This window comes from Antechinus flavipes, chromosome 5 (assembly GCF_016432865.1).
Source record: "Antechinus flavipes isolate AdamAnt ecotype Samford, QLD, Australia chromosome 5, AdamAnt_v2, whole genome shotgun sequence".
Taxonomy (NCBI): Eukaryota; Metazoa; Chordata; class Mammalia; order Dasyuromorphia; family Dasyuridae; genus Antechinus; species Antechinus flavipes.
The window spans coordinates 237,749,225-237,765,351 of NC_067402.1; the positions used below are offsets into that span (position 1 = coordinate 237,749,225).

Below are 16,127 nucleotides of genomic sequence, written 5' to 3' on the forward strand. Positions count from 1 at the left end.
TAACTGAGGTCTAATAAGGACAGGTAATGTCACCTTATTGGGCCCCCAAACTGCTTATTTCATCTTATTGACTGACATTGACTTGTAATCCATTAAGACTCCCAAATCTTTTATAAAATGAAATTCCGTCTTGTAATACTTCATAACTAAGGTATCTAATTGGTATGTAGCATATACATCACTGGGCTTAAATTTCCCAAAGGCAAAAAATGTGGGTTCTTTTGTTTTCTTTGAATTGAATTAAAATTTCTTGAAGGAAAATACCTGTTCTTCCTTCTACCCATGTTGAATTTCTCAAATCTCCACTGATGCTGGTGACTGTAGCAACATACTTTCTTCCAGGCACTAGGTCTGTGAAAGTGAATTCTTTGGCTTCTTTGAATAATGCCTTATGGATAAGTGTGAGATCCCTGTCTGCCAGTGAAATGACATATTTATCCCACTCGGATACAGGGGTCAACCACATGATGCTCAGAGAGGATTCATTGGCATGCTTTACTCGGAGCTGTACAACAGGCTGTGGCACTATGGGAAAAACAAAAGAAAACCATGTTGGTAAGTGGCAAGCATGAAATGATGAGAATATTCATTGATTGATGAGAAGTTGATAGGATGCCCAAATCTGTACACTTCTCTCTTCCATCCATAAGAATATTCCAATCCAGCAAGCTAGTGTGGGGTTGATTTTAATGTGAAAGCATAAGCTTTTGTAGTTGTTCAGTCATTTAAGTAGTTTTGTACATTTTGTGATCCCATTTAGAATTCTCTTAGCAGAGATATACAAGTAGTTTGCCATTTCCTTTTCCCATCATTTGACAGAGGAGGAAACTGAGCTCAGCAGGGTAAAGTGACTTGCCTAAGGTCACAACAAGTAAGTGAAGTCAGATTTGAACTCAGGAAGTGTTGGAATCCTTACTAACTGCTAAGTAGTTAGAGTTGATCTAATCTTACAAAAAGATGTTTTGGGCAGAACCTGAAACAAGGTACTAAGTAGAACTACCCATAATCCCTCTCTCTGGAAGGAGCATAAATAGGCCAATGGGCCAGTCGGAGAGTTCGAGAGAGGAAGACGCTATAAGTCGAGATTTCACCGGAATGACATGAAGACTGGAGCTGGGGAGGCTGAAGAAAGCAGAGGCAGAGGCTGAAGGACCAGACCTTTGGATTTAAAGACATTCGGAGAGAGCTCTTGGAACCAAGCAGAGAGATAGGCCTCTAAGCTAACCGGGCTATATTGGGATAATAAAAGATCTGAACTTTTATCACCTGGCTGTGTTTTGAGAAGAAAAAGATCACAACATTTTGGCGCCCTGAACGTGGGACAAACAGACCCCTCAGTGGATTTCAGTGGAAAAGCTCCGATCCTGATTCAAGTGGAAAAGCCTCTGATCCTGATCCAGTGGAAAAAACTTCAACCAGAAATTAGGGTGAGTGCAACAAAGAAATTTTGTTAGAAGAGTTAAAGTAGAATTTCAGCTAAGATGGGACAGATATTTAGAAAACAGCCTGTTTCTGTTCAAGGAAAATGTTTAGAGAGCATTATTAATGTTATGGAAAGCCAAGGTTTAATTATAAGTTTACAGCAAATCACTGAATTTTTACAAACTGTAAAGGACATATGTCCTTGTTTCTCTCTTGATAAGGAATTAGATCTAAATGAATGGAAATTGGTTGGAGAGGATCTTTGTCAATTCTATGATAAAAATGGGCCTAACTCAATAATTAATACATATAATGTAATACAATTGGCTATAAGAAGTTATTTAAGTGATAGAATGATGAAAAGGAAAGTACAGGAGGAAAAAGTGCCAACTTTACTAGGTGAAAAGGAGGACGAATCAGATGAGAATGGAGTTAATTACAATTCTGAGTATGATACTTCACAGCAGGAGGAATTAGGTGATTCCACATCTCATGACCCTCCCCCCGCAATTAACCCTTCATGGGTGGAACAAGGGGGAGGGAGAGAGACAGAAACACAGTCAGCTTCTCCTGTAAAGCAGAATTTGACAAGATTAGAAAAAGCATTAATTAAAGCAAAAAATGAAGGAGAAGATATATCTGATTTTATAAATGCATATCCTGTGATTGAAGAGCTCAACTCCTCAGGTCAAAAAGAGAGAAAATACACTCCTTTTAATTTGGGAAAAATTAAAGATTTGAAAAAGGGTTGCACTCTTTATGGGGCTACATCATCTTATGTGAAGATGTTACTGGATAATTTGTCTAATGAAATCCTAACCCCGAATGACTGGAAATCCATAACAAAAACTTGTCTAGAACCGGGACAAAATTTATTGTGGCTTTCGGAGTTTCATGAATTATGTAGGATTCAAGCCAACGCAATAGGCAAAAAGGAGCTGTTGTACAAATCACTTTTGACCAACTAGCTGGTGAAGGTCAGTATGCAGAGAGTTCAGAACAGATTTATTATCCCATAACAGTCTATGAGCAAATTTCTAAGGCTGCCATAAAAGCTTGGAATTCTCTCCCTGGACAGAAAGATGGAAATAATGCTTTCACAAAAATAGAGCAAGGTCCCAATGAACCTTTTGCAGATTTTGTGGGACGTTTACAAACAGCTGTAATAAGAACCATCGGAGACAATGCAGCAACAGAAATAATGACTAAACATTTGGCTAAGGAAAATGCCAATGAGGTTTGCAAAAGAATTATATGGGGGCTAGACAAAGATGCTCCTTTAGAGGAAATCATTAGATGCTGTGCCACAGTGGGCACAAATGCTTATTATGCCCAGACTATGATGAACATGGAAAGACAAGGTCCTTCTTGGCAGGGGAGGTTCTTAAAATAGGGCTCTTAATTTGAAAAAAAAATGTATCATGGATTCCTTTGGCAACTTGATAAAGTCTATGTACTCCTTTCTTAGAACAATGTTTTAAATTGAATAAATACATAGGATTATAAAGGAAAGTGAAGTTTGGGAGATGCTTTCAGATGAAAACCAGAAAAAGTAGAATGCTATAGAGGAGGACCCTGGGTCATCCAAGAGGTAGCATAAGGTGATTGGGTACTTATGGAAGGGATACTAAAAGATGAAAGAAGGATGTGAAAAAGTGGGCAGAGGGAGAACCTACAGACTGATATGAGAGCATCTATACATTAGAAGTGTTCACATAAGAGACACATAACTTCGGACTTACCTGTCCTAATTAATTTAGACTTGTAGTTTTGTAGCCCTGCTGCTTCAGTTACAATTGTGAGATTGTAGAGATGGCCTGGGCTCAGTCCATGAAAAGTATAGGTATTAACATGCTTTTGTGTACTGATGTTGTAAACTGTTCTCCCTTTCTCCAGTAATATCACTCTATATTGATCCACATTTCCAGCACCTAAGGACCAGGACACTTGGAGAGTATCAGTCTTGGGGTAGGTTTGGATAGCTTTAACTGGAAATGGTACTGGAGGAAAAAGACAGGTACAATGGGTCAGAAATCATAATTTCTATGTACAAGAGACATATAGAACATACATTTATTTATGCTTGCCTGAGATCTCAACTGTGCAACTGTGTAACTGAATAATTTAGGATTTTCAGCAAGAAAACAACACTTAAAAATAAGGACACTGGAATGAATCTCATCTATAACACTATTTTCATGCCTATAGGACTTCAGTTTCCACTATCTGTAAAATGGGGATAATAATATTTGTGCTATATACTTCATAAAGTTTCTCAGTAGAATTTATTTTATGAATCTTAAAGTACTATAAAAATGTGAATTATTCATATTGTTAATAAACTTTGCAATAATAAGAGTAAAATTTTATAAATGAAACCACCTCCTTATGAAAGTTTATCAGGAGCTAAGTAATGGATGAGGTCCAGGAAAGATCTGCCTTGCATTGAAATTTCTTTTACATAAAATTGTGTTAACATATCATCAAGTACTCAAATGGATTTATAATCTTACTGATTTGAAAGTTTCTTCCAACAAAATAAATCACAGCTCATTCATGCCAGCTCACCTTCTGCAGTTCTTATCTATGTCCTTCCATAAAGGTTTGATTAACCCAACATAGTAGAAGCCTTCCTTTATTTTCCTTGATATTGCAAGAGTACCAATGGGATAACCTGGCTTCTGTTTTTTATCCCTTTCCCTTTCTAATCTATCTTTTCTTCCCGTTACATCCTTAATTTCTTGATGACATGTCTTATTTCTGTTTTTCTTCAAAGTTATTAATTGCTTATGTGTTCAGTCTGCTGGGTGCCTTTCCACTAACATCTGTAACATCATTTTTCAGAGACTATTAAATTCTATATCTAACAGCCACAAAATAACACTATTAGAATGTTAGTATTAAAAACAGGGACCTTTGCTTTTTTTTTTTTTTTTTTGAAAGATTGAGGTCAAATAGAAGAGATCAGCAATTTTTTAAGGGGGGTTCAGCCTTGTCTCCTCTTCTTGTTCAAATCTGTGCCCAGTTGTTTATCCGTCCTTTCTTATTGCAGATACACATATCAATGGACAAATTCTGTAGGTTAACCACCCAGGGGCATTTTGTAAGCTAGGTAGTGACAGGCTAGTGGTCTCTCCTGTGTAGATGATCAGGCCAAATTATTCTGAGCCACTAGAGATGTCTTATAGGAGTCTGTGCAAAGTTTTGGGGCTTGATGCAATCAAAAAGTATCAGGAAGACCTAAGAAGTATTAGAAATTCTTCTTCAACTTGGATTATGTACTGGAACTCCTATAGCAAGTAAAGTGGTAAATTTTTTGGTAAGCATATATTTTGCCATTTTATGACTTGTCTTCCTATTTATGATCAGAGAGTCATTAAACAAAGTTATTTATATTATTATGTCTTCCAAGGGATCTTAGATGATTTTTATTTGTGTGGGAGCCACCTTGCTGAAAATAAAAAAGACCTTTAGATTGATATTTTACCCTACCAAATCATATTATTTTTTCACTAAATATATTCCTATATTATAATTATAATCACTCCTATATTACAACTTAATATGCTAATACTATATTATACTCACTACTCTTTCATTTAATTATGGGAATGGGAAATATGTGGTCAGTTATTGAATATCATCTTTCTCCTTTGATTTGTGTATAACTTTTGTAAAGATTTCGTGCAAATGGTAAAATAGACATGTATTAGTGATTAATCTTGATGTTCTCTCAGTTGGCTTTTTGGTGGTATTAAAAGGGTCAGAGAACTTTTTTACATCTTTTTTCTTCTCCCCTCTTTTTATTTACTTTGTATCTCAATCTCTTAAGGCTTTTGTGATTGCCTTGCCTTTAATTCAAATCTCTTGTACATATTACATATATAAGATGTTCTTTTAATTGTTCTTTTAAAGTGCTTTTCTCTTTTCCCTTTAAATATATGTGGAACTGTGATGGTGCAGTGATTTCACCAATTTTTGATGGAGAAAACAATTTGTTATAATAATTTTTACAAATATTTTCTATTTTCCTTCTAGTTGGATATATTGTCAAGCTTTCATGAACTGATTTTACCCTTCATTTCTCATTGACCTTTGAAATGTCACTGCTCAGAATCTTCTGTTTTCTTCCTTCATAAGATTTTGCAAATAAGTTTACATTCTATATTGGTATTGCCTTTAGCCACCATCTCTTTTTAACAAGTAAGTCAAAGTGTCAATTCTTTTGATCTTCTTTATTAATGCCAGTAATTCATATTAGTTAATTTTTCAAAATAAGACTATTATATTTGTTGTCAATGTGATTTTGTTTCCATTTCCCAATTTTGATTGTCAATTACTTCTTTTAATAGTTCCATACTGAGTTGTTTCAATTGTATGCCATGTTTTCCTCATTTTTATAAGTTTTTCTTCCTTTTTACTAAAATATTAACTCTGAAAAGATAATCATCTGGCTGTATACAAATAGCTAACTTAAAGATATCTTCCACATCAATAATAAATTTTTCCTGTCTGTCAAAATATCTATTTCCTCTTTATGGTATTGTTTGGTACTTATCATATCCAAAGACTACCAATTATTTTCCTAAAGAAAATATTGATGATTCAAAGTATGAGATTTCTGGGATATCTATAAGTCTTTTGTCTTTCTCATTTTCTCATTTTTCCTGAATCATACTTTCATATATATATATATATATATATATATATGAAAGTATGATTCAGGAAAAAAATATATATATATATAAAGATTTTTCTTTTCAAAACACATGTACAAATAGTCTTCAACATTCACTCTTGCAAAACCTTGTGGTCCAAATCTTTTTTTCTCTCTCCCTTCCCCCCACTTTCTCCCCTAGATGGCTAGTAATCCAATATATGTTAAACATGTGCAACTGAATAATTCTTTCTTTCATTCTTTCTTTTTTTTTGGCTGAGGCAATCGAGGTTAAGTGACTTGCCCAAGGTCACACAACTAGGACGTGTTAAGTGCTTGAAACCAGATTTGAACTCAGGTCCTCCTAACTTTAGGACTGGGGCTCTATCCACTGTACCACCTAGCTGCCCCTGAATCATACTTTCTAATATATATTTTTTTCCATTTTCATCTTTTTCCTCCTTTGAGTTAAAGTAACAGTTATTGAAGTTTACTGATTTAATTTGGTGTGTCTTGTCCAAGATCTTTGTAGAATTTCTTTATCTCTTCATCTTTAACAATGGATAATGTATAAACTTCTTGTAAATATCTATGACCAAATATTCCATGAAACAATGTTTCTCCTGTTTTGGGGTATTTAATTTAAAAAAAAAAACCAGAGATGAAAGAGTATGTAAGTGATAGATGGGGATTGAGAGGGGTAATGAATCTGGGTAGGGTATCTAGAATCCAGTTTAGCCAGATGAGAACATCAGCATCCTCTGGCTTTCTTTGCCTCTCCATGGAGTACCTATAAATCAGCCTACCATTTAGTTTTCAACTTCCTTCTTTTTTTATTTATGACAAAAAATGTTAAATTGATCTCTTTCTACAATACATCTATTGGATAAGTGGCTGAAATTTATCATCTCATGAGGCAAATTGTTTATGGATAGCTTAAGACATCCAGAAGATCCAGAAATGGAAAGGGTTATCTAAGACTAAAAGGCATTTTACATTTTTCTTTGTTTTATTGGTTGTCATGGCCAAATAATTCAACAATAAATGACTATTTTATTGGTGATATGCCTTACCTTAGTTGCTTAGTTAGTCTTCAGAACAAAGACTCCTTTAATGCTGGAGCCATACCTGAAGCTTTTTAGGATTATAGAACCTGCTAGAGATTATGCCCTGCCATGATTATTAAGAATCCAGGATTACTTCCAGGAAGTTGTTAGAAGCATCATATAGTAAGATATTATGTTAACATTCTTAGTTCATACTTATGACCACTATAGCTATTATTCAGCTAGACGAATTTCTAATATAAACTATTATTTTTCTATCATTTAATGGTAGCAATTTAGAAGATCTCTGTAGTGACAGCTGCATTTTTGTTTTTGTATGAATATACTAAAAAAAATTTGTTTTTTTTATACAGCAAGCACTACAAAAGCTTTCTAAAGTTACAATCATTATAAAATATAGAAAATAGTTTTTATAACAAAGACCTACATGAGGAATATTTATGGGAGGCAAGCATAAATAAGAACTGGAAGAAAGGGGAAAAAAGAATAAAGTAGGGAGATAAAGGAGGGAGTAAAGGGGGAACGAGGGAAAAAAATAAATGAGAGAAATAAAGAGAAAAAGAGGTCCATATAATAGAAAGTACAAGAAGTAATATGTAAAATGTTAACTATTATTATTGCTATTTTGATTGAATAGAGGATATGGGAAAGGGTCAATAATTAATATTTGAAACACTATGTTAAAATTAGTGCAACTAAAGTTTTGGGTAAAGTGTGAAGCAAGAAAGATCTGGAAAAGATGACATTCGAATTGAGTACCAGAGAGATAAGAATTTAATAGATAGGAAGAAGGGGAGGGAAGAAACTCTCTCACCTAGAAGGTGGCACATTGGATACAGTGCTGAACTTGGGAGCTAGGAAGACTTGCCTCAAACATTTACTAGCTGAGTGACACTTCTGCTTCATTTTTTCATCTGCAAAATGGGATTAAAAAATAACACCGCTCTCCCAAAGTTATTGTTTGGGTCAGAAACCAAGATAGCATTGGGGTTTCAAACATATGAGATTAGATATTATAATAAAGAGCAGGTGTTTGGATTTTGGATATACTGAATTTGATACATCAGTGAAGATAGTTAGAGACATAGGGTTGGCGTTTGGGAGAAATGTCAAAGCCTGAGGCAGAGATCATACTAACTGGAAGGGTGGCTTCATAAAACTTAATTTCTTTTTGCCCCAGTTACTTCCTCTATAAATAATGTGAATGCGCTCCCTTACCTACCTAATGTTATATGATTCTGAGCACTTAATATTTAATAACATATAGACAGCTCTTACCGGTAGATCCACTGATGTGAATTGCAGAGCTACTTTTATTTCCAGAAATAGCTTGAATGGCAAAATAATATTTGCTACCAGCAGTGAGATTGGAAAACACATTTTCATTTTGTAAAGTATTTTCTGGAATTACAGTCCTCTGGATTTTCTGGTTCTTATCATTGAACAACTGTAGCTCATACGAATCAATCTTTCCTAAAGATGGGGTCCACCAAACGTGCAAGCTTGTGGAAGTGGTCTTGTCCATATCAACCTCAAACCTTGCAGGAGGTAAGGGAACTGTGAAGAAAGTAACAAAGAAGAGACTGAGATTGACAGGATTGTGCCAGTATTGTAGGAATTCTTAATCTGGGGTCTGTGAATTTACTTTAAAACAATATCTTGATAACTACATTTCATATAGTTGGTTTTCTTTGTAACTGTGCATTTTATTTTATGCACATAAAAGATAATGCAGTGGATAGAGAATGAGGCCTGGAGTCAGGAAGACTCATCTTCATGTGTTCAACTCTGGCCTCAGATCCTTACTAGCTGGTGATCTTAGGCAAGTCACTTCCTTCTGTTGCCTTCAGTTCCTTTGGTGATATGCTTTTTCTAAACTTGGCAAGTGTAGGTCTCAGAAAAGAGATATATAGGCTGGTATTTGGAGTTTTTCCAGTTTTCTCAGAGCCGGCATATCTTATAAATTGTTGTCATGGATTAGAAGAACTTAAGGTTATTTTCCCACCATGATGAGGTACTCAGAATAGGGATGTTAGTGGAAGACAAATTGGTATTTCTAATGAATAAAACATTTTATTTGACTGGTTGTAGTTGGAGTTCTAACTTATGTACAAAGTTTTATATTTTCTCTATCCTGAAAATAATTATATCTGTCTCTCTCCTTATCTCTGTCTGTCTCCCTCTCTCTGTCTTTGTGTTTTTGTGTCTGTCTTTCTTTTTGTGTCTCTGTCTCTGTATCTCTGCCTCTCTCTGTCTCTTTCTCTGTCTCTGTCTGTCTGTCTCTCTCTTTCTCTCTCTTTGTCCCCATTTCTTGCCCCTTTTCTTGGAATCATCAATGTTCAGCATAGTGCTTAGAACATAGTAAGCACTTATTAAATGTTTTTGACTAATTCCCTCAAATACTTTTCACTCAATCTAAGGCTATCCACACAAAGCCAAATATCTGGACAACTCCTGAAAAACTTGGTTAAAAGTTTGATTTTTTGCTTATTTGATGAAAAACACTCAACATTAAGAAACATATGTTTTCAGTGGAATTTCTTCCATTAGTAGGGCCAATTTTTATCTCAGCATTTGGTGCCATGTAAACATAGCTAAAGAAAGCAATACTGTAGCTAAAGAATCTTCACCATATGGCCACAAATCCAGTCTGAGTTCATATACCAACATCTTATGATACAGGTTATCCAACAACATATGTACTCTGAACTTCAGTCCAGGAAATGACATATAGGAGACTTTCATCCTTGTCCTTGAGTACTCCAAGATATGAGGAGAGTTTGGAAAAGAATAGTAGGAGATACAATAGGAAAACAATATAATAAAGCACAAAATAAATCCAACATTCCAGAACTTTAAAACAACTTTGGGAATCCTAGCCTCATTTTTTATAAAGTTCTCAAACTGAACAGTGCTCAGTCTGTGAGTTATGAAACCTCCAAGTGGTCTACCATGTAAACTCAACATGGATTGGTGCTGTGGAAGTTTTAGTGAGTATTTTTGTAACAGCATTCTAATGGTTCTGTGGAGATGTCAGAAAAATAAATACATCCATCAAAGTAAGACAGAGATGCAGGAAACCCAAGGGATTACTACATTCTCCCACAGTTTTAGGGTTCCAAAACTTTGGAGACCATCTGATGAGGGTATCCTAAATATGAAGGGCCTACCAGGGCAGATATAACTATCTATCTATTGATAAAGAAAAGAGTCTATCTTAGTCCTTAGAATGCAGAGTGAATAGGGATTACAGTTGACTGAAAAGAAATTCTAGGGACCTTAGAAGTTACTCTATTGAAGTCAACATAACTAAAGTAAAGTGACATTGTGTTCAAAATAATTGCATTTCATTTTAAAGAATTTTTTAAAAGGCAACATGGATAGAAAATTGTCCTTAGAGTTGTAAAGAGCTGAATTCAAGTCTTGCCGCTGATACTTTCAGTGCAAAGCAATTAACCTATTAATACTCTCAGTGAATCCATAAGACTACAAGTTACAGAGGTGATACTAACTTGCACTGGGGGAAAGTTACTTTATTAATGAAATTTGAGGTTCAGAGTCTATCCTTGTAGATTAATTTAGAAGAAAGGAAATGGAAGTGTGGTTTGTAGCTAGAGAGTTGACTTCCAAGGCAAGAATACATGAGTTTACATCTTGCCTCTACACAGATAAGTTGTATGATCTGGGCAAGTCCTTTCACTTTTGAGTTTTAGGCAATTCTCTAAGTTCTAAGATGTAGAACGGGGATAGGTAGAGGGATGGTCCTTTATCAATGAAATCACAGGTCTTTTCCCTATCTTTATTCTACTAAGTTTTTGTTTAGTTTTTAAATTAAATTTATTTTATTTTGAACTTAAGAAATAAAACAAATATTTCTATAGCAGTAGAATAGAAAGATGATTATACATGAAACTGACATTCTTTTTAAATAAAAGTTTTCATGTAACTTTCTTTTTCTTTGTCCCTTCCCCTCTCCTTAACTATCATTAGACACAATTATGTATAAAACATGTAAAACCATTCTATACTACTTATATTTATCAGTTCTTTCTCTGAATGTAGAATGTCTTTCTATAAAGGACATACACCTTTATAGTTACTTTAAGAATTTTCCTTTAATGCCTACTTTCCCCTATTTCCTATATTTCCCTATTCCCCTATTTCACTATTCAATAGTGAATTTGTAACTAATGTGTGTTCAACTGTGACACATTTCATGCTCTATTCCATATGAATAAATAACATTTGGTCAACAAGTAAAGTTACATTTCATTGCTCTCAGTCTCTGAAAATTAGCCACAAAAGTGGTCAATGGTGGATGAGTACAAGCCTAAATGAGTAAACTAACATTTTCAAAGCAATAATAGCAAAATGAAATGACTTTAGAGATGACTTCTGCAGAGCCAGCTCAAATGAAATGTCCCAGTTCATCTGTTATTTTACTCTAATCCTCCATCCAAAAGAGCAGAAACTTATAAAGTGAACAATAAAAAACTTTCTTCTGAATCACTGAGATTTTTCAGATCACTCATTTTCATTGATAGCTTTTGTTTTTATATAATTTTTATTTCCAAATGCATCCTTATCTCATTTAATTAGTGAGCCATTTCTCTTAACAAAGGTTTTTTTTAAAAGAAATAGTGGGGAAAGTAAGGAAGAATATAAATTCAAAATGATGTTTCTATTTAAGAAAAAACTTTCATTTGGGAATTTAGATAAATGAAGACTAAACTATTCTGAATTCTGACAGTTCTCCAAACTCAACAATAATGAATTCAAGAGGATCACATCAGGAATACCTGCAGAGAGTGTCATTCTATTCTGAGTATGATTTTCAGTGGCAATTCAAAGGTAATTAGTAAATTTCTAAAGGTTTGGTGTCCAGACAACATGTTCTGCCTGATCTGAAATTTTCGCATTAAATTTTAAGGTGTTTTAAATCAAAATGGGTTACATGTCTAGAAGATGAAGTTCAAATATGCAGACTTTATCTAATCGATCTGGGCTAGAAAACAAAACACTAAGTCCTTTGTATATCCGCTAGAACAAAGAAACAATGGGACCCGGGAGGTGCCTGGGCTGAGAAAACCCTGGCTGGAAACAAACACTTAAAAAACCATTTATATTATGATAATTCTTTGCTGACAATTTCCCAGTCCTGATATATAAAGAAGTCAAATGTTTTTTGGGCAAGTATTTTTCATGTGAAATCTGCTTAAGATCTATAAACACTTCATGGGGCTGTTTTCATAGGGCTGTGTTTCATGAAGCTGTTGCTTTTCTTTTTAATTCAGAGATGGTCATACATTCAGAGATGTATATTCAATATAATCTAAAATTATTTAAAAATATATATTCTATACATGAGATATAATAAAAATGGATCACAAAACCCCACTAGACCTGCATAAATCATATGGCTAGATAGATGGATAGATATGGATGGACACTACATATTTGTATCTCTATTAGTTTAGTCACAACACACCTCTAAGCTTCATAACTAGTGAAGTATTTCAGAATAAGAGAACTGTCAAAGTCCATAAATTGAAACTTTACATCTTGGAAAAAAGTATATGAATCATTAGCTAGCAATTTTGTACATCTTTGTTTTCAGAAACAACAGGAAACAGTAATGCCAGTGATATCAGATCCTACAGAATTGTCTAGGCTTTTGATATTGACCATACTATTAAAAGGAAGTTCCAGAAATTTCATAAGTAAGTTTGATCATCCAATTTTCCTATCTTAAGAGGAAAGGACAAAATTTGGTGAAAGTACACCACCAAAATGAACTCTCCTTAAGTCAAACTTTTTTTTTGGAAGGAAGTCACATAATGAAATATTTATTTTCTTTCCTTTTTTGGCATAGAATTGATTTTGAAAATATCAGGATCACTAGATAAGAGAATTTCAAGAACATTTTGAATGTGAAATGACCAATATTTATTTTGAAAATAGGTGCTAGTATACTGAGGAAAATACAATCACATGCAGATTTTTGTTGCAAGCACTTTTTTCTCTTCAAAAGTTTTATGATCCAATATCCCTTACATATTTTTTAATAATGCCTCTTATAATTAGGGAGAATTTTTTTATGAGATGATGAAATATCTTTCCTATTAACCCCCAAAATATGTCTATTTAGTGTAAATATCAAATTGGTTAGATTAATATAGTCAAAAAGGCTGATGAACTTAAATGAATTGGTTATTCTCCCCTAGTTTTATTGGTATCAGATGAATTACATGTAGCCTATATGAAGAAGATATGATATTAACCAATTCCTATGGCTTATGAAAAAGGACTGCAAAATGGTGCTGTGCATAGAATTGACATGAATAGACCTGGAGTGAGGAATCTTCCTAAGTTAAAATCCAGCCTTAGACACTGTAAGACCTTGGGCAAGTCACTTAATTCTGTTTGCCTCAATTTCCTGTAAAATGATCTGGAGAGGGAAATTGCAAACCACTCTGCAAACCACTCCAATATCTTTGCCAAGGAAACCCATCTCCCTTGCCCCTCCCCTCACTCCCCATCTGAGAAAGGGTTAGATTTGACTGAAAAACAATCGAATCACAAGATAGCTTCAAAAATTTTAATGGCTTTGCCTCCAAAATCTCTTTTTTTCTATTCCTACTACTATCATTCCCTTATTTACCTGCATTACCTCACCCCTATGATATCCAAAATGATTCAATTCTAAATCCAGTGATTTTCTACGTTATTTTTTATCTAAGAGACATTGCCACCAAATTAATTATCCAAAAATGCTACTTTGTACCTTTTTAGCATTTTCTGAGAGCTCTTCATTTTTGACATCATAAAATTTAACTGGAATTCCAAGATTTCTTCTGGTTTCTAACCTACCCACTTTCCTTATCTATGTAAACTTTTTGCTTTACTCATTGGGAAGCCATATGCATTATGTGCATTCTTTGAATCTTTATTTAAATTTACTTCTACTTATTTACTCTTCATTCCTTTTGTTATCTAATTCCAACCTTTTTTTTAGAGCTCTGTTAAATTCTTACCTCCTCTGCAAACCATTCCTTGATCCTACAGGGATCATTCCAGACAGACTTCAGAGTTATTTTCTTCTCTTAACTCTGACCCCCTCTTGGTCTATGTCATTGATTTAGAGCTTAGTATATTTTTAAATTTATCTTTTATATTTGTGTCTTATTTATCCAGCTAAATTTTAAAGCTATAGTATTCAGGAATCCGTACTGCCCAAAATAATCCTTTTTGATATTACTGTTAATTCCTTGACTTGGGATCAAAACTTATGACCTTTTGAATTATATAGCTCAATAATGAATGTTCCTCTTTATATGGAAACTCTCCAAGGAGGAGTCTCATATCTGTATGATGAATGTTGTAAAATGTGTAGATTGAATAGTAAACAAGAAAAAGAGAACGAAGAAACAGAAACATGTCCACAAAGATAATTAATTAACTGGTTTGCAATACAAAAACCTGATTCACTTATTTTTTAGTTCTGTTATTTAATATTTTAAAAGATGATGTGAGTCAACATCTATATAATCATACATCTGGAATGTGTTTAATTTTCCCCTTCTAAAGGCAAAAGGTTATCAGTACTGGGGGAAGGGGTGGCAAACTCTCATTTTCAGTCACTCTATTTCTAGCTAATGTAACATGTGAAGACATACAGAAAGAGGGTCCTCTTATGCAGAAAGAGGGAGCAGTGATTCAACTATTCACAACTTTAAGACAGAACTCGATCAGTTCAATTTCATAACTAAAATGATTGTAATTAATGATTTTAACAGTCTAATTAGTTTGATTTAATTTGACTACAACTGCATTTATTTGTTCTCTCATTCTTTCCTCACATAGAGGTAGAACTATTCCTACTCCTCGCTAAAACTAATTTTTCTACTTGACTGCTTAATACCATTTCTTACTATCACTTCCAGTATCTTATTCTAAAAATTATCCCTCGTCTTTCATATATCTTCAATCTCTCCCTCTCCACTGACTTCTTTCATATAAAGATATTCAGAATTTTCTAATCCTAAAATAAAAATAAAAAACAAGAAAATTTTCCTTCTAGATTATCTTTCTTTCTTCTTTATGATAAAATTTCTGGAAAAACTCTAGCCAACACATTCTTTCTTCAATTCCCTCTTCCACTGAAAGTCATCAGTAATCTCCTAACTTTGACCTCCCTACAACATCAGAGTCTATTGACAATCTTCTTCTACATACTTTCTCCTTCTATTAATTTCTAGACTTAAGAAAATAATAGAGAAAATGCTAATGCAGATTCAATTTAAAAGTGAATCTTAAATATATTTTGGGGAATGAGAACTGGTTAATCATCTACTAGAACATCCTTGAATCCCAACCTTTCATTTGCAGTCTATTCCCACATCTCTAATTCTCTACAAGATAATTTTATTTGTTGTACCACCAATATCTTAGCTAAACATGTTAAAAACTTAACTTGTTCTGTTATGCCACAGTTCTCTACAGTTCTTCCTCTTAAACCTGATCCTTTTTTTGATTTCACTATTATTTTCAATCATACCAGTTTACCCAGTCTCTAGTTTGCAAGATCTTATTATTATTAAAAGTTATTGCTAACTTTTCTCTTTTCCTCACTCCTCATACCCAATCAGTTAACCAAGTCCCACTGATTCAACTTCACAATATCACTCAATCTGTCCCAACTCTCATTATCATATGTCTTGCCAAAAAGCTCCTACCTGGGATTGTTCTTGATACCCCCAGCTACTTTCATCTTGTATTTATTTTGTATATATTAACATATATACATAAAGCTATCAAACTTGTAGCCTATAAAACTTCTCAGTCCATTTTGAATAAGATTAGGAGGTAATTGGGAAATGTTTAACAAAATAGATAAAATACATACAAATTAGATATTGCTGACCTGCAGTTTTCTAAGTCAATATGTGGCCCATAGGGATTAATTCTACCTAAGTTTGACA

At 33.8% G+C, this 16,127-nt stretch overlaps 1 protein-coding gene across 1 annotated transcript in view; it reads right to left on the reverse strand.

Moving 5' to 3' along the window:
• The window catches only part of PTPRB (protein tyrosine phosphatase receptor type B), a 151,491-nt gene that overhangs the window by 87,024 nt on the left and 48,340 nt on the right, over nt 1-16,127 (reverse strand). Inside the window, exons 8-10 of the mRNA XM_051962474.1 lie at nt 8,425-8,703; nt 3,138-3,422; nt 265-546 (exon numbers count right to left, since the gene is read on the reverse strand). Coding sequence (XP_051818434.1) covers nt 265-546; nt 3,138-3,422; nt 8,425-8,703 — 846 coding nt within the window. The remainder of the gene's footprint in view (nt 1-264; nt 547-3,137; nt 3,423-8,424; nt 8,704-16,127) is intronic.